Source organism: Spermophilus citellus, assembly GCF_964194105.1.
Source record: "Spermophilus citellus genome assembly, chromosome: 3".
NCBI classification, from domain to species: domain Eukaryota; kingdom Metazoa; phylum Chordata; class Mammalia; order Rodentia; family Sciuridae; genus Spermophilus; species Spermophilus citellus.
Window position 1 is genome coordinate 193,362,096 of NC_138184.1, and position 20,952 is coordinate 193,383,047.

Genomic DNA, 20,952 nt, shown 5'->3' on the forward strand with positions numbered 1-20,952 from the left:
ATAATCTCTTCCATCTGCAGGGTACTCTTTTTAGTTCTTTTATATCTTATGCTTACTCTTTTATCATAGCTTAACCATTCTTCAATTGAAATTTCCCCTTTTAAGTCAGTATATAGTATATTCCTGAAGTGAGATAGATCTGGACTCAAATTTAACTATTTACTGCCTTGTGACCTTGACCTAATAAGACCTCAAATACTACTCCTAAATTTCAGAAAATTTACTACTTGCCTCTTCATAAGGTCATTATTAAAATTAAATGGGAAGTTGGATGCAGTGGCGCACACCTGTAATTCCAATAACTTGAGAGACTGAGGCACAAGGACCATCAAACTCAAGGCCAGTCTCAGCAATTTAGCAAGACCTTCAGCAACTTAGCAAAAAAACTCTGTCTCAAATTAAAAAATAAAAAAAGACTGGAGATTTATAGCTCAGTGGTAAAATGCCCTTGTGTTCAATTTCCAGTACTAAAAAAAAAAAAAAAAAATTAAATGAGATGATGCAAAGACCAATGCATCAAATACCCAATAAGTGGTCTTTCTTCCACCTCTCCACCTGTAGCTTCATGGCCATTTTTTCTACCCAAATAAAATACAAAGAAACAATCAAATGAAATGTGAAATTCAGGAAACCATGAATAAAAGAACAACAAATATGTTATAAAGCAGACTTATGAATCCAATGTAATTAAGACATCAACCTTCCAGCATCTGTCTCCTTGAAAATCCCATCCTGATTAGGACACAGTTCACAGCTGGGGGAAACACCACATTTACAAGCATCACAAAACCAAGGTTCAGTGGAGTTTTCAGAAGCTGAACTCATAATAGAGTCACTCTCTCCATCAACTCCATAACAACCTAAAAAAGGAAGAAGAAAAAGAAAACCAGTTATAATTGATTAGGGTATGTTTTTAAACTCATGTTTATAAAATTACAAAAGAAAAGGGAAATAAGGAAATAGTCTGAAAAAAAAAAACAGTGGTTTATAAGAATGATACTGAAACCCAATAAAATCATTTTATAAAAATACTTTCCCACCTAACATAGTATACACAAAGCAAATAAAAGATACTTTAAAACAGTTTTATCTCACAGGAAAAGCACTAAAAGAGGGAATTTTTTAATATTTTTTTTTAAATTTTAATTTTTGAACCTATAAAAAGTTATATGAAAAAGAAATAATATTAATAAAGTATTGATTAGAAAATATTTACTAAGCTACCTTTATATCAAGATCATATTAAGTCAGGCATGGTGGCACATGCCTGTAAACCCAGCAGCTTGGGAGGCTAAAGCAGGAGGATCTCAAGTTCAAAGCCAGCCTTAGCAACTTAGTGAGGCCCTAAACAACTTAGCAAGACCCTGTCTCTAAATAAAATATTTTAAAAAGGGCTAGGGATGTGGCTCAGTGGTTGAGCATCCCTAGGTTCAATGCCAGGTACCAAAAATAAAGGTCAAGTTCATACAATAAACACAAAAAAAAAGCCTTTGATCTAATTTTGGAGAAAGCAGATTATAACACAAACTCAAACAACTAGAAATGCAAAAGTAAGTGTTAAGAGGAAAATAATGCAGAAACATAAATGCATACATACTTAAAAATCTAGAACTATTTGAAAAGTTCAGACTAGAGTGAGGCTACATTCCATTCCCAACTAAACCAACTCTATAAGAGATATTTAATAACTCTAAGAGGTATTTAATATCCTTAAAAATTTATAATTATTCAGTCTTCTGAGAAAATTTATCCACAACTACAATGGATGAAAACAAAAGGTCATTCTATTTTTCTTATTATTATTCACTAAACTTCAATATTCAGAGGAGTTAAATTATTTAGGCAAATAATGTTATAAAAATTGTCAAAGCTCCTGGTGAACATAGCTAAAAACCAAGATAGTTCTTTATATTTTAGAGTATGGTATGTAATGTTTCAATTCAACCACCTTTCAATTATCAAAACCAAACATTTCCCTATTAACTCAAATATGTATTCCTAGAATTACAAGTTATATTTGAGGCTATAATTTGGCCACCCAGATCTGCTTAAAAATGTCATAAAAGCAAAAAGATTTCCCCAATTTTTAACTTTAAAAGAGTAAAGTAGGGGCTGGGGATGTGGCTCAAGCGGTAGCGCGCTTGCCTGGCATGCGTGCGGCCCGGGTTCGATCCTCAGCACCACATACAAAGAAAGATGTTGTGTCCGCCGAGAACTAAAAAAATAAATATTAAAAATTCTCTCTCTCTCTCTCTCTCTCTCTCTCTCTCTCTCTCTCTCTCTCTCTCTCCCCTCTCTCACTCTCTCTTTAAAAAAAAAAAAAATAAAAATAAAAATAAAAGAGTAAAGTAGGCCATGTGCAGTGGTGCACACCTGTAATCCCAGTGGCTTGGGAGGCAAAGGCAGGAAGAGAGCGAACTCAAAGCCAGCCTTAGCAATTTAGGGAGACCCCCAACTCTAATAAAATATTAAAAGGGGCTGGGGATGTGGCTCAGTGTTTAAGTGCCCCTGGGTTCAATACCTGGTACCAATCAAAAAAAAAAAAGTAAAGTAGATGGAAAAGGTGTAAGCCAGAATTTCAGGCAGTACTTCACTGCCAACATCTTAATAAGATCAAGTTCACATCATTAAAATTCCTGAAACTAAATTTTGTCTATAAACTCAGCATTGAAGAATGACAGTCTTGGTGCCTGACAAACTAACCAAGTTTACTAGTGATACTGCATCCATTATCCTGAATAATTAGTTCTTTCTCAGCATCAAGATGCATAATATATATATGAGTACCAACAAAGTACTCATAAACGTGGGATCCAATAAAAGGAAACAGAAAAGTTCTGAGAAATAACTTCATCCAGACTATAAAAAACATGCTAAACTACTGATGCCTTACAATAAAGAGTACTTCTTGCTGGGCACAGTGGCACATGCTTGTGATCCCAGCAACTCAGGAGACTGAGGCAGGAGGATTGAGAGTTCAAAGCCAGCCTCAGCAGATCAGCAAGGGACTTAGCAACACAGCGAGACCCTATCTCTAAATAAAATATTAAAAGGGCTGGCGATGTGACTCGGTGGTTAAGCACTCCTGGGTTCAATCCCTTGTACCAAAACAAAACCAAAAAAAAAAATGGTACTTCTCTAGAGACATTAATAGGGATGACTCCTAAAGAGCTTTTATTTTAGCCCAAAATGGTACTGTATACATATATACTTCATATTACCCAGTTTTCCTTCTAAAAAGGAAGACACTGCCTTTATATTAAAGCCATTATGAAGTCAAACAACAATAAGTGTTGGCGGGGATGTGGGGAAAAGGGCACACTTGTACACTGCTGGTGGGGCTGCAAAATGGTGAGGCCAATTTGGAAAGCAGTATGGAGATTCCTGGGAAAGCTGGGAATGGATCCACCATTTGACCCAGCTATCGCCCTTCTCGGACTATTCCCTGAGGACCTTAAAAGAGCGCTCTATAGGGATACGGCTGCATCAATGATTATAGCGGCACAATTCACAATAGCTAGACTGTGGAACCAACCTAGATGCCCCTCAATAGATGAATGGATAAAAAAAATGTGGCATATATACACAATGGAGTATTATGCAGCACTAAGAAATGACAAAATCATAGAATTTGCAGGGAAATGGATGGCATTAGAACAGATTATGCTAAGTGAAGCTAGCCAAGCCCTAAAAAACAAATGCCAAATGTCTGCTTTGATATAATGAGAACAACTAAGAACAGAACAGGAAGGAAGAGCATGAGGAAAAGACTACGGTAAACAAAGACGAATGGGGGGAGAGAAACAGGGAGAGAAGGGAAAGCACATGGAAATGGTAGGAGACCTTCAATGATACATAAAATTATAAGAGGTTATGAGGGGCAAGGGGGAAGGAAAAAGAGGGAGAGAATTGAACAACAGCAGGGGAGGTAGAGAGGGAAGATGGGAGGGGAGGGGAGGGGAGGGGGGATAGTAGGGGATAGGAAAGGTAGCAGAATACAACAGTCACTAATATGGCATTATGTAAAAATGTGAATATGTAACAGATGTGATTCTGCAATCTATATTTGGGGTGAAAATGGGAGTTCAAAACACAATTTGAGTCAAATGTATGAAAGATGATATATCATGAACTATGTAATGCTTTAAATAATCAATAAAAAAAAATTAAAAAAAAAATATCCTTTGGAAAAACAACTTCAAGAACACATAGTAATGAAATACACTGCAACTTAATTCTAGCCCTGCTGTATGTCCTCATCAGCCTCAGGTTTAGGCATTTCCCTAATCTCCTAAAACACATTTATTACCTCTCATGATAGATCACTTCTAAAAAATAACCAAATATCAACCATCCCGGGATACTTTTAACTACTTAAGAGGATAGTCTTAAATAACTCCCAATAAACTGATGAAACTTAAAAAGTCACTAGGAATGGCATGTTTCAGTGATGATCTTCTTTTAGAAGGCTTTACCACTTAGGTAAGTCTATGTACAACCAATGTTGAAATCAGGTAGATTTGAAATGATTATACTCTAAGCAGGCAACAGAAATCTAAACTAGAGAAAGACCTCTCACAGCCATCCAAAGATAGTCAAATTAAAATAAATATTGATACAAATACTGAGTCAAAAAAATCAAGAACCATATATGATTTATAAGTAATTTTAAACTACCAACATTAATTCACTAGACATCATTATGGATCAATAATTACTTGTACTTTATTAACATCATTATTAGTCAACACTGACTATAATTAAAATAGCCTAATTGGCAGAAAACTAAAACATGGCTTTGGAACTATGACATAAACTGCCTCAAGTAAATTCTTAATTACTGTTATTACTATTAGCCTTAAGCTACTCAAAAAGTTTTACTAGTAAACTTTAATATAACCCAAAAGTTATTTAAAAGAATGCCAAAGAAAAGATTTTAAAGGATATAGACTAAGCACTCAAGATAAGCAAAGGAATCATATCATTAATTTCTTAAGTATTAAATTATGGTTGGCATTCATCACTTCTGTTTAGATATAAATTTTCTAAATGTGAAATCATAAAATTTAAAGAAAATATGATATTCTTCTTGGGAGAAGTTATTCTTACCAATGAAAGAAAGGTCTTTCTTTAAAAGCAGCCATAGCAAAATATTGTTTTCAAAGAAAAACAAAATATAACAATACACAGTCAATCTATTTTCTCAATGGGCTACCCAATACCAGAGCAGGAAAAATATCTATGTTCCTTTAAAACAATTTTTTTAAAACTAGATAAAATCTTTATCCACATAAGCAATTACCAAGATAATAAAGGCCCCCAGGACTATCAAATTTATTCACTTCATTCAGCAAAATCAGGGCAAAGCACAGCAATTCATTTGTGTAAAAGAAAGCAAAATTTCAGTTCCATTTTTAAAGAATATACAATGCAAATGGCAAATATTTACACAGTTTTAAATCACCTACCTTGAGAATGATTAATTTAATAATTAATAATAAATAATAATTTAATAATAAATAATTATTGATAATGATGATTAATAATAATTAATCACAACCTTGGGAATAATTAATTTCTGAGCTCTACTTCCAGAATATTCCTGAACCCAGTTCAAAGAACAACCAACAAGGTAGCAGAATACAACAATTACTAATAGGGCATTATGTAAAATTGTGGATGTGTAACCGACGTGATTCTGCAATCTGCATTTGGGGTAAAATTGGGGGTTCATAACCCACTTCAATCTAATGTATGAAATATGATATGTCAAGAGCTTTGTAATGTTGTGAACAACCAATTAAAAAAAAAGAAAAAAAAAAAAAGAACAACCAACAAGTGAATGAGAAATTTCTTCTTTGGCTGAAGAAATGACCTGAAAAATGACACACACTACGTTGTTACCTTTACAAATTTCTTTACTTGCCCCCTTTTACTTCTTCCATATCTCTCTGCCACACGGAGAAATAGTTTGATTTACTAATCTCTAGACCAAGTGCTAGTACTTTATATCCATTCTAATCCATTTTAATTAATGATCACGTACACTTTCAGCTTCCATAAACATAAGTAAGGAAAAAAAAATTTTTCACACAGGTGAACATTAAAATTAAAAATGTATTCAAGGGGCTGGGGATGTGGCTCAAGCGGTAGCGCGCTCGCCTGGCATGCGTGCGGCCCGGGTTCGATCCTCAGCACCACATACCAACAAAGATGTTGTGTCCGCCGAGAACTAAAAATAAATAAATAAATAAATAAATGTTAAAAATTCTCTCTCTCTCTTCTCTCACTCTCTCTTTAAAAAAAAAAAAAATGTATTCAAATAAAACCTTTTCATGTACATGGTATATTTTCAAATAAGTAAACACAGAAAACATGTTCCTATCACCATGTAATTAGGATCAACCTCTGAATAACACAGGCAATCTACATAAATCATATTGAAAGGAAAAATATAAAATGTGGTTTACAATTGTTTTGAATGTTACAAAGGTATGGATCTCAACCCAGTGGAAATTTTCCCCATTCAGCTTTTTAGAAGAGACCAAAAGATTTACACTCTTCTACCTTTTTGCTATGTAAATTCTGAGGCTTACTTACCTTTACCTGTAACGTGTATTTAATAATATCTATCCTAATATCTCTCAGTATATATAGAAAAAAAACAGGAACACTAAAGAGAACATTTAAAACATAAAAGAGAACACTTTTCTTATACCTAACACCTATAATTAGATCTTTAATTATAAGACACATACCCAAAATAGACTTTAAAATAATCAAATTTTTAAAGTACCTATAACATAACATACCTGTCAGAAATATATCCTAAAACATAAAAGAACCAAAGTGTCAAATGACTTATAAAATCCAAATGGTTATAACTTGAACATGTTTACTACAGAGTTAAGTACTTATGAGGATATATTTTTGGCATACACTAAAAAATAAAAATGACCCAGGGCTAGGCTAACAAAAGATTAAAAACTAAACAAATGGGGTGGAGGTTATATGCCATAATGTTCTGTCATATACTACAATACACACCTGATATTTTCTTAAGACACACTGCGTTCAGTACATCAGGATACGTGACAACATGTTCAGAGATAACAAGTCAGTTGCAAGATCTTGCCACAAAGATGTTTATACCAAGTAATAAACCATAGCCCTCAGTATTCAGAGAAAAGAGATTTACCTACATTTAGACGAATTAAGCACTCTAAAAAGTAATTACATAAATTAATAAGTATATTTGGAGCAATACCTTTTAGCAAAATCTCAAAAACCTCTCTTAATTATGATTATTGAGGATTTTTAAAAAAAGGATCAAAGATATAGAAAATCCACCAGAACACTGGAGTTACCTAGATATTAGGGGTACAGACCAACTCTGACTTAAGGTGGTTTCATTTACAATTTTTCCACTTCAAAATGGTACAAAAGCAATAAGCATTTAATAGAAACCACCCTTCAATTGTGAATTTTGATCTTTCCACAGAGGTAGCAATACACTATACAATACTCTTTTTTTAATATTTATTTTTTAGTTGTACTTGGACACAATACCTTTATTTCACTTATTAATTTTCATGTGGTGCTGAGGATTGAACCCAGGGTCTCGAACTTGCGAGGCGATCGCTCTACCGCTGAGCCACAACCCCAGCCGTACAATACTCTTTCTCAATGCTGGGCAGCAACAACTAATTATAGCTCCCAGCCAGCCATGTAATCATAAGTATAAACAACTCATACTCCACAATATACTGTTGCTAACTAGACTACAGTGTTTGGAAGATGAGGTATGTTCACTGCATTTTCAATGTACCATATTTCTAACTTAAAATTATTTTATAGAAGGAAACCCAATATAACTCAAGGAAAATCTGCATTACAAATGCTTTTTATCTGATGCCAACCACTATGGAAACTGAGGCAGGAGGATCCCAAGTTCCTGGCCAGCCTCATAGCAACATAGCAAGACCCTGTCATTTTTTTTTTTTTAGTTGTAGTTGGACGCAATACCTTTATTTTATTTATTTATTTATTTTTATGTGGTGCTGAGGATTGAACCCAGGGCCTCACACATGCTAGGTGAGTGCTCTACCGCTGAACCATAACCCCAGCCCAAGACCCTGTCTTAAAATAAAAAAAAAAAAGTTAAAATGGCTGGGGATCTAGCTTAATGATAGCGCACCCCAGGTTCAATCCCAAGGACCAATAAATAAAATAAAGTAAAAATCGTAAAAATCATTTTTCTTCTCTCTATACTATAGATCCCATATTTCATTAACTATTCTTGCACTGTATTACAATGGGCAAACAATTTCTCTAAAGCATTCAAAAAGTTCATATTTAACCATGAGCAGTTAAAGGAAAAGTTGCATGCCTGAATTACAAGATGGAAGTCTATCACTTTAATCACAAAACAAAACAAAAACCCTAGCAACATTACTACCTGTTTTGCTTTAGAAAATTTCCCTTTTTCTGCCTTAACATTAAATGAAAATTAAATTTGAAACTTAAAAAGCAATAAAGAGATATCTGTGAGTATTAACTATATAAGAAATTCTAAACAATAAAAATACCACAAAGTTAAAAGATACAGGACAGGATGGCAAAAATATTTGCAAAAATAGAAAATACAGGTATTATGGAAAACAGACAAGAAACTAACATTTTTTAAAAAAAGGAAGAAGAATTCCAGTAAGTCAATGAGAACCTGTTAAGAAATTATGTAGGACTGAGCATGGAGACAATCCCAGCATTTACAGGATTACACCTGTAATCCCAGCAATTCAGGAGGCTGAGGCAGGAAGATCACAAGTTCAAGGTCAGTCTCAACAATTTAATAAGACCCTATCTCAAAATGAAAATAAAAAGGAAATATCTCAATGGTACAGTGCCCTGGATTCAATCCCCAGTACAGAAAGAAGTGGGGCGGGGTGGGGGGGGGAGGGCGGAGAGAAAGAGAAACTACATAGGAAACATATAGGTAAGTGACAGATTATAAAATGTAATGGCCACAGGATGCTAAATCTCATCCATAATAAGGTGAGTGAACATTTTAATAGAGACAATATTCAAAAGAGTTAAAGAAAATTTACTAACATGCAATGATATCAAGTAGTATGTGGGGGAGTAGAGGTATAGTTCAGTGTTAGAGTGTTTGCCTACTGTGTGTGAGACCCTGGGTTCAATTCCCAGCACCACAAAAATATAAATACATAAAATAAAGTTACTTTATTTACCAAAAGAAAGACAAATTCTTCATTACTTTCTGTACTTTTGTAAAAACATGAATATATTTTATATATTCTCATGTGTAAAATGTTGCATATAAAGCACCCAAAATTATTTCAGTCTCTATTGTTAAAGTGGAAAATCCAAAGACCAAACTCCTCTGAAAGCATACATTTTAATATAAGAAAACGCATGGAGCTTAATTACCATAATTCACCACATAATCAGCACAGAATTTATGCCTAAATCATCTTTGCAAAAAAGTGGGGTATAATCATTATATAAAGTGCTTTTAAAAAACTGTGACAGTATTACTTAAAAATCATTTATTACTAAACTGCCTTTGATACAAGAGTAGGATGCATGGAATATTCATGAATATACATTAAGTGGTGGCAATGATTATGCAATACAACGTGATAACATGATCTCAGGAATGCACAATATTATATATTATTGTCTAACCATGTTTTCTGAACTCCACTTGCAGGATTTATAACAATTTCTATAATTGCTATACATCACAACAAGAATCTTCCTCTTTCAATACTTCATTACATCTCCAGTTCAAGAAGTACCATAATACCAAGCACCAAAAAACTTCAGTACTTTCAAGGCAATGTCTCACAATAACAACAACAAACAAAAGTAAAAATATCTTTAATCGTTTTTAAAGCAATTTCCCTTTAGTTTGTTCTTTTAGGATAAACAAACATTTTATAAAGAACAATAACCAAACAAAAATAATGATGTGGAAAAATCATTTGAGAAAAGAAGAAAAGGAGAAAAAAGCTAAAAAACAGATGACAGTGATTGACACTGATCGCTAAACTAGTTCATCTACCTGAAAAAATAGCTGTGAATTCTTGTTGAGAAGCAAAATGGAATGTTACAAATAAAAAAAAAATTGAGACAAATTCTTTAACAAAATAAATCAATGGCTCATGTTGAAGAGAATTAATCAGTACAGAAGACAGAATTTAAAAACGGAAGAGATTAAAAAGAACAAAAAAGAAAATGACACAAACTTAAAAGCCAATCATCAAGAAGTTACTAACGAAAAAAAGAAATAAAAGATAATAAAAGTCTTAACTGAAATAAATTTTCCAGAATGTGAACTCTAAGTTTCTAATGTTGCATGAAATTAATTTAGAAATCAAAAACAGAAAGCAGAAAAAACAACTAATAAGAGATTAAACAGCATTCTTCTAAACATGGGTCAAAGAAGAAGTCACAAAAGAAATTTTAAAGTAAATGAAAATAAACAATTTACCAAAATGTGTCAGATACAGCAATACATAGGGAGAAATTGACAGCATTTATTAGCTATAATTAATTACTGCATATATTAAAAGATCTAAAAATCAATCATCTAATCTTCCATCTTAAGAAACTAGAAAAAAAAAAGAAATCAGAAGAAATAATAAAAACTAGAGCAGAAAAATAAAATTGAAAATAGGACAATGGAGGAAATCAATGAGACCAATAGGTTTTTATGAAAAAAATTTATTATATTCTAGCTAATTAAGAATAAAAGAGAGATGACACAAATTACTAAAACAAGGAATAAACAGGAAGCATCAGTATAGATCTCACAGACATAAAAGGATAATCAAAGAATTCTATGAACAACTCTACACCAACAAATTTGATATCCTAGCTGAAAGGGACCAATTACTTAAAATATACAATCTAATAGTGATACAAGAAGAAACAGACATTCTGAATAGGCTTATAACTAATCAAGAAATTGAATCACCAATTATAACCTTCCAAAACTGAAAGTGCAAGATACAGATGCGTTCACTGGTGTATCATATAAAATATTTAGGGAAAAATATAACAGTTATCTACAATCCCTTTGAGAGCACGGAAAAAAAAAAGGGAATGCAGCTTAATTAATTGTATGAGGCCAGCATTAACCTAATACCAAAATCACACAAAAACATCACAAGAAAAGTAAACCACAAACCAATGTTTCATAATCATTGATGCAAAAATCCTTAATACAATATGAGAAAACTGAATCTTCAAAATATAAAAAGAATCCCACACAATAACCAAGTATAATTTATTTCAAGTATGCAAATCAGCTCAATATCACAATATCAACTAAAATAATGTATCACAAAAACAGACTGAAGAACAAAAATCAAGTGATTATACCAATAGATGTAGTAAAAGCTTTGACAAAATCCAACACCTACTCATGATTTTAAAAGCCAGCAAATTAGAAATAGAGGATAACTTCCTCAGCAACATAAAGAACACCTTTTTAAAAACCTCCACTACCATTATACTTAATGGTGAGAAATGAGAAGCTTTCCTGCTAAGATTAGGAACAAAACAAGGATGTACTCTCTCACTATTGCTTTTCAACATCAAGTAATATAAGACATGAAAGGAAAATGAGGGTAAAATAAATTGAAAAGGAAGAAATAAAACTGTCTTAGTTTTCAGACTTGCTTGGTTTTTATCTATGTAGGATCCGGAAGAATAGGCAATAAGAACAAATAATTTTTAAAAACCTCCTTGTGGGCTGAAGATATAGCTCACTTTACAGTAGGGTACTGGCCTTGCATGCACAGGCCCTGGGTTCATTCCCCAGCATCAAAAAAAAAAAAAAAAAATCAGACTAAAAATACCTCTTGGATCTAATAGGTGATTACTGCAGAACTGCAGAAGGTTAATATACAAAGGCCAACAGCTTTCCTATACACACCAGCAATGAACAAGTAGAATTTGAAATTAAAACAAAAAAATTCACATTATATACTCAGACATAAATCTAAAAAATATTGACAAGATCTATATGAAGAAAACTATGATGAAAGACAAACTAAAAAAAATGAAGATATATGAGCATAGATAGGAAAAATCAATATTGTCAAAATGTCAGTTCCCCTCAACTTGATTTTTGACTCAACTGCAGTCCCAATTGAAATCCCAGAAATTTAATTTGTGAATACTGATAAACTGATTCTCAGGTTCATGGGCAGGGCATAGTGGCACATACCTGTAATCCCAGCAGCTCGGAAGGCTGAAGCAGGAGGATCGCAATTTCAAAACCAACCTCAGCAAAAACAAGGTGCTAGGCAATTCATGAGACCCAGTCTCTAAATAAAATAAAAAACAGGACTAGGGATGCGTCTCAGTGGTCGATTGTCTGATCCCCAGACACCCCCTCAAAAAAAAAAAAAAAAAAAAGATAAGTTGAAAAACCCAAAAGAGCAACACAAATATTAAAAAAGAATAAAGTCAAAGGACTGACCCTACTAACTATAAAGTTACAGCAATCAAGACAGTGTGGTATTGATGAAAAACTAGCTGAACAGTACAGAGAGCCCAAAAAGAGACCCAAACAAACAACTGGTCTTTGACAACCAAATAACAGCAATACACAATGAAGCAAAGACAGTTTTTTGAACAAATGGTGATGTGACAATTGAACATACTGATGCAAAAAATGAATACAGAGACAGACCTTATACTCTTAACAAAAATTAATTCAAAATGGATCAATAGAGCCAAATGTAAAATGTAAAATTATAAAACTTCACAAAAACAGCATTAGGAGAAAACTTAGGTGAACTCAAATGTGGTGATAACTTTTTAGATATGACACCAAAGGCAGGATCCATGGAAGAAATAATTCATAAGCTGAATTTCATTAAAATGCAGAACTTTTGTTTTTCAGAAGACATTTTCAAGAAAATGAAAGGACAACCACAGAATACAAGAAAATATTTGCAAAAGGCATATCTGATAAGAAACTGTTATCTAAAGCAAAGATCTCTTAACACTCAACAATAAGAAAACAAATAATCCAATTAAAATGAGCTAAAGACCTAGAAATATATGGAGACTAAACCTCTTTTTGAATAAAGAATGGATCACTAAAGAAGTTAGAAGGAAAATTTGAAAATTCCTTGAAACAAATAAAAATGAAAACACAACATACAAAAGCCTGTGAGATATAACAAAAACACAATTAAGAGGGAAGTTTATAGCAATGAATGCCTACATTAAAAAAAAAAAAGAAGAAAGGATTTCAAATAAACAAACTAACAGTACATCTCAAGGTCTTAAAAAAGAAAAACCCAAAATCAAAATTAGTAGAAAGAAAGAAATTATAATTATTAGAACAGAAATAAATGAAATAGGGTCTAAAAACAATACAAAGCATAAATGAAAAGAGTTGGATCTTTGAAAAGATGAAATAGCTAAAAAAATGTCTATCAAATTTCTAGACATGTGTGACCTACCAAAGATTAAATCAAGGGGGGCGGGGGGGGGGGGGACCTGAATGGTTCAACAAGTAATGAGATTGAAGCAGTAACAAGAAGTCTCCCTCAAAGAAAAGCCCAGGACTATATGGTTTCACTGATAAATTTTACCAAACTTTTGAAGAACACACACCAATGCTTCTCAAACTGTTTCACAGAAATTGAGAGGGAAAAGAATCTTCCAAAAATCATTGTAAAAAACTAATAAGACAAGGACACAACAAAAATAGAAAACTATAGATCAATATTCTTGATTAACACAGATGCAAAAATCCTCAAAAACTACTAATATTAGTATATCAAGAGCACATAAAAAAAATCACACACCATGATCAAGTTGGTTTCATTCCAGGGATGCAAGGATGATTCAACATAATGCTAATTAATAAACGTAATACATCACATGAAAAGAATGAAAGACAAAAATGATATTCTCTTAACAAATGCAGAAAAAGTACTGATCAGAATCCAACAGCCCTTCATGTTACAAGCCCTGAACAAGTTACAAAAAGTCAGGTCATACTTCAAAATAATAGTCTATTTACGACAAATCTGTAGCCAACATCACACCAAATGGGGAAAAATTGAAAGCATTTCCTCTAAGATCAGGAACAAGACAAGGGTGTCCCTTTTCACTGCTTTTATTCAAGATGGTACTAGAAATTTTAGCCAGAACAATTAGGCAAGAGAAATACACATGAGGTAATCACATAAGAGGGGGGGAATTCAAATTACCGGTGTTTGCAAATAATATGATTCTATGATTCAGTAGCTTTTCTACATACCAATAATGAATCTAATAAGAAAGAAACAATGAAAATAATCCCATTCACAATAGCTGCAAACAAACAAACAAAAACATAGGAGATAACATAACCAAAGAAGTGAAATACCTCTATAACGAAAATAACAGAACATTAAAGAAAGAAATTGAAGAAAACATTAAAAGAAAAATTTCCCATATTCATGAACTGGAAGAATGAATAGTTAAAATGTCCATACTACAATACTACTCAAAGTGATCCACACAGATTCAACACAATCCCCATCAAAATACCAACGGTGCTCTTCATAGAACTAGAAAAAACAATCCTAAAATTCATATAGAGTCATAAAAGACCCTGAATAGCCAAAGCAAATTTGAGCAAAAAAGCAAAGTTGGAGATATTACAATACCTGGTTTCAAGATATACTACAAAGCTATAGTAGCAAAACTCAGCATGTTTTTGTTGTAAAAATAGTCATGGGACCAATGGAATAGAATTAAGAACCAGAAAAAAATATCCATGTGTCCAGTCAATTGATTCTCAACAAATATGTCAAAAATGTACATTGGAGAAAGGACAGCCTCTTTAACAAATGGTACTTGAAAAATTGGACATCTACATGCAGAAGACTAAAACTTAACCTCTCGCCCTGTACAAATATTAACTCACAATGGATCCAAACCTTTAACATAGACCTAAAACTCTGAGAAAACTAGAGGAAAACACAGGGGAAACATTTCAATATATATTGAAATAATCACCTAAATCACCAGTCACCTAAAAAGATGAAAAACATTTCAACATATATTAATACAGACAATGATTTTCCAAACAGGACTCTATAAGTATGGGAAGCCAAAGCAAACTTTGACAAAATGGGATTACATTAAACTAAAAAAACTACTGCACAGCTAAAACAATCAACAAGGTGAAGCAAAAAATATCTGCAAATTATACCTCTGACAGGGGTTGATATCCAGGATACAGATGGAATTCTAAAACCTCCATAGAAAAAATTTAAAATTAAAATTAAAAAAATTAGAAGTGAGCAATAGGCTTAAATATACATTTCTCACAAGAAGATAAAAAAATAAGTATACATAAAAATATGCAATATCACTAATCATCAGAAAAAAATAAATTAATACCTCAGTGAGCTATTATCTCACTCCAGTAAGAACAGAAATATTATGAAAAAAACTGAAACTCACAAGTGCTAGTGAGGAAATAGAAAAAAGGAAACCCTTACAAAATATAATTGGAAATATAAATTAATAAAACCGCTACAGAAAACAGTATAGAGCCTGGACATATAGCTCAGTGGTAAAGTATTTGTGGAGCATGTGTGAGGCCTTGGGTTCAATCCCCAACACCACAAAGAAAAAGATATATAGTAATTAAAAAAAAGAAAGAGTAAAGAAAACAGTATAGAGATTCCTCAAAAACCCCAAAATTAACTCCCATTTGATCTAACAATTCCACTCCTGACTACATATCCAAAATAAATGGAGTCAGCATACAAAAGAGATATCTGCATGCCCACGTTTATTGCAGTATTGTTCACAATACACAAGATATAGATTAAGCCTAGGTGCTTGTCATATATATGTATATATCTACATATATCTATACATCTTTATGGGTATATATACAATACAGGGGAGTATTTATTCAACCATAAATGAGAATGAAATCCTATCATATGCAGTAAAATGGATGGAACTGGAAGATATTAAGCAAAACTAGTCAGAAACAGAAAGACAAGTACTGGGGGCTAGGGCTAGGGCTCAGCAGCAGTGCACTTGCCTACTAGCATGCGTGAGGCACTGGGTTCGATTTTCAGCACCACATACAAATAAATAAAAGTCCATCAACAACCAAAAAAAAAAAAAAAAAAAGACAAGTACTGTATCTTCTCTCTCATATGTGATAGGGGATGGGGACAGTTAATCTGAAAGTCGAAGAGGAATTACTAATAGGGACAATTCCCTAGTATTTCCAGGGAGGCTGGAGGGATATGAGAGTAGAAGAAGGGTCAATGAACATACCAATTTACAACAGATGCCTGTGTAAAGATATCAAAATGAATCCCATTAATGTACACGATTCATATGTGCTAATAATAATAAATAAAATGAAAAATATTTCAGAGCATTTGAAATATTTGGAATTTTCAGACAAGTGATGTCAACTATACTACCAACAAATTAATTATACAACACAATCACCTAAAAAGATGAAAAACTAATCTGTTTCCTTATTTATGAGTCACATATTAGCTAGCTCTCAAAAAGCTTAAAAGTATCACACTTAAAAGCATCATTTTTGTCTTCCCTTCTTTCATAAAAATAGGACTCCAATTTGAATGAGTAAGTTTGTGGAATAAAATAAGTAATCATTAGCAAATGCTCAAAAATATTTGAAACTTGAACTCCTATCAGACAGTCTAATGAATTATATAAGAAAATTGTTACATGAGCTTACGAACACAATTTCTTTTTTTTTCTTAAATGGCATTACTATTCAGCTTGATCATCTTACTTGTCTGCCTTGACTCAGAAAGACTTTTTAGTTGTTTCTAAAAATCAAAGATACCTTAGAAAGAAGGTATTTGCCATTAATGCATCTATTCATCTGCAGCAGAGGCCCCATCATGAACCTTTACTATCTTGAAGCACTTAGTAGGACTAATGTAGTACTCTTCCAGGAATTTCTGTGCATTTGAACAATGACTCAACTGGGAATAAACTCTCCAAGTTAATAGTCCCAGGGAACAGATAGATTAAAAACAATAGGACATACAAGAAGATTACATTTTGAACTTTAAATGGTATTAGTCCCCAACAGACTCAGGCTGGAATCCTGAAGGAAGAAGCTATAGTAAAAAAAAGTTGCTTTACTATTACAGATGCAGGACACTGAAACCACAAGGTATCAACAATCTCAAAGCAGATGAGGAACAATATATTCTAATACCTCCAGTGACTAGGCAACTAACTGAAATGAGTAAATGCTTTGGGAAAGGACTGTGGGGAACTGAAAATTACAGGCCTCACCTGTAGGTGACAGCTCTATTCAGTTCCAGTATTTTGTTGTCCCATGAGAGTGAAACCCTAGTGCAGCTAGAATTTTGTATTCTTCAAAATAAGTTCCAAATTCAAACCATGTACAATTAAATCTCCCAGAGTCTAAATGTTAGCAACCAATTCAATTTCTTAAAACCATTGGGCTGGGGGCTGGGGATATGGCTCAAGTGGTAGTGCACTTGCCTAGTATGCATGAGGCACTGGGTTCAATTCTCAGCACCACATAAAAATAAAATAAAGATATTGTGTCCACCTAAAACTAAAAAATAAATATTTAAAAAAAAACATTGGGCTGGCCTTAAAAACTACATCCATGATCAATAACCATGACCTAAGAAATAGACCTAAAGCCAGGTATAATGATGCACACCAGTAATCCCAGACTAGGGAGGCTAAAACAGGAGGATCATAAATTCACAGCCAGCCTCAGCAACTTAGTGAGACCCTGTCTGAAAATTAAAAAAATAAAATACAAACAACTGGGAATGTAGTTCAGTGGTAAAACGTTCACTCACCATTCACGCACACACACACACAAAAAAAAAAAAAGAGGAGAAAAAAAAAAGTAGACCTAAGAATGGCCTAAAATACAGAGACTGTAGTCTCAGCATAAATCACCAACCCTAACAACCATAGTCATTCCTGCATAAAACATCAGCAATGACATTTATAAAATAGCCATAATATATTTGTGATCATCAGTAGTGATAGATACAACAACCTAGGCAACATTCCTGTTAGGTTATATTCCCTTCACTTTGTACACACTTCTGGAAATCTGAACTATATCTGGAAAAGAAAAAACAAGTCTGAACCCAACTGGTGTTGCTATAACAGAATATCTGACAACAGGTAATATATAATGTTTGGCTAGAGAGCCAAAACTGGCAAAAGTCTCCTGGTTACATCACAACATGCAGAGAACTGGAAGGAGAAATGCAGAAGGGGGCATATGTGTAACAGATTGAGCTAAGAGCCAAACTTGCCTTATAACAACCCATTGATAACATGAATCCATTCATGAAATGGAACATACCTGATCTGATTACTTTTTACTAGCCCCAACTTTTTAAAGGTCCCATAACTTCAACTCTGCCACACTGAGGACCAAGATTCCAGCACATGAACCTCATGGGACAAACTATATCCAGACCACAATACATATATATACACAATAATGTTGACCATTCTCAGTTTATATTCACTACCACTAATATCAAATGGTCCCTTACTGCTGACAAACAGATGTGCAGGTACATACATTTATACAAACCTATGTGTACGTGTATGTACCTATATATATGTATGTGTGTGTATGTATGGATACACATACACATATATATGTATGTATGTATGTATGTATGTATATGTATTTTTTACAAACATATTTTCTTAGTCCATATACTCTCCGAATAAAAATATTTTATGTGGTACTGGTACCAAAACAGGCAGGTGGACCAATGGTACAGAATAGAAGACACAGAGACTAATCCACAAAGTTACAACTATCTTATATTTGATAAAGGGGCTAAAAGCATGCAATGGAGGAAGGATAGCATCTTCAACAAATGGTGCTGGGAAAATTGGAAATCCATATGCAACAAAATGAAATTGAATCCCTTTCTCTCGCCATCCACAAAAATTAACTCAAAATGGATCAGGGAGCTAGATATCAAATCAGAGACACTGCGTCTGATAGAAGAAAAAGTTGGCTACAATCTACATATTGTGGGGTCGGGCTCCAAATTCCTTAATAGGACACCCAGAGCCCAAGAGTTAACAACAAGAATAAACAAATGGGACTTACTTAAACTAAAAAGTTTTTTCTCAGCAAGAGAAACAATAAAAGAGGTAAATAGAGAGCCTACATCCTGGGAACAAATTTTTACCCCCCACACCTCAGATAGAGCCCTAATATCCAGAATGTACAAAGAACTCAAAAAATTAAACAATAAGATAACAAATAACCCAATTAACAAATGGGCCAAGGACCTGAACAGACACTTCTCAGAGGAGGACATACAATCAATCAACAAGTACATGAAAAAATGCTCACCATCTCTAGCAATCAGAGAAATGCAAATCAAAACCACCCTAAGATACCATCTCACTCCAATAAGATTGGCAGCCATTATGAAGTCAAACAACAATAAGTGTTGGCGGGGATGTGGGGAAAAGGGTACACTTGTACACTGCTGGTGGGGCTGCAAAATGGTGAGGCCAATTTGGAAACCAGTATGGAGATTCCTGGGAAAGCTGGGAATGGATCCACCATTTGACCCAGCTATCGCACTTCTCGGACTATTCCCTGAGGACCTTAAAAAAGCGCTTTTTAGGGATACGGCTGCATCAATGATTATAGTGGCACAATTCACAATAGCTAGACTGTGGAACCAATCTAGATGCCCCTCAATAGATGAATGGATAAAAAAAATGTGGCATCTGTACACAATGGAGTATTATGCAGCACTAAGAAATGACAAAACCATAGAATTTGCAGGGAAATGGATGGCATTAGAGCAGATTATGCTAAGCGAAGCTAGCCAAGCCCTAAAAAACAAATGCCAAATGTCTGCTTTGATATAAAGAGAACAACTAAGAACAGAACAGGAAGGAAGAGCATGAGGAAAAGACTACAGTAAACAAAGACGAATGGGGGGAGAGAAACGGAGAGAGAAGGGAAAGCACATGGAAATAGTAGGAGACCTTCAATGATACATAAAATTATAAGAGGTTATGAGGGGCAAGGGGGAGGGAAAAAAAGGGAGAGAACTGAACAACAGCAGGGGAGGTAGAGAGGGAAGATGGGAGGGGAGGGGAGGGGAGGGGGGATAGTAGGGGATAGGAAAGGTAGCAGAATACAACAGTCACTAATATGGCATTATGTAAAAATGTGAATATGTAACAGATGTGATTCTGCAATCTGTATTTGGGGTGAAAATGGGAGTTCAAAACACAATTTGAGTCAAATGTATGAAAGATGATATATCATGAGCTATGTAATGCTTTAAATAATCAATAAAAAAAATATTTTATGCTATCCTACCTCTCCATAAATCCCCAACTCCTCCCCATGCCATTATCTGCTAATAGCTTGGATGCCTATTTCACTGAGAAAATAAGAAACTTTCCAAAAATAACTTCACATGTTCCAACCACCACATCTAACAACCTATATCTGTACCTTTATACCTTCTTTTCCCTTAAGTTACTAAGACTACTCAATTTATCTATTCAATCATTCCGCTGGATATCATCCCCTCTAACCTTGTACTCAAATTCCTGGCTACATAGGTAGGTATGGTGGCACATGCCTGTAATCCCAGCAACTCAGGAGGCTGAGGCAGGAAGATCATTACTTCAAGGCCAGCCTCTACAACTTCACAAGACCCTGCCTTCCCCACCAGAAAAAAAAAAGAAAAAAAGAAAAAAAAAAGCCAGGGATATAAAGCTCCTAGGTTCAATACCTAGTACCAAAAAAGCCCTTGCTCCAGCAACTATTCTTCTTTCTTTCCTACATTAATTGTCAACTCTCCCTTTCCACTGGGTCATCTCCATCAGTATATAACA

General features: G+C 33.8%; 1 protein-coding gene across 10 annotated transcripts in view; it reads right to left on the minus strand.

The window, feature by feature from the left end:
• The window catches only part of PHF14 (PHD finger protein 14), a 604,994-nt gene that overhangs the window by 564,022 nt on the left and 20,020 nt on the right, over positions 1-20,952 (minus strand). For all 10 annotated transcript variants that reach the window (XM_081283666.1, XM_081283662.1, XM_081283668.1 and 7 more), the window contains one exon: positions 701-860. In XM_081283666.1, the coding sequence (XP_081139792.1) occupies positions 701-860 (160 nt within the window). The remainder of the gene's footprint in view (positions 1-700; positions 861-20,952) is intronic.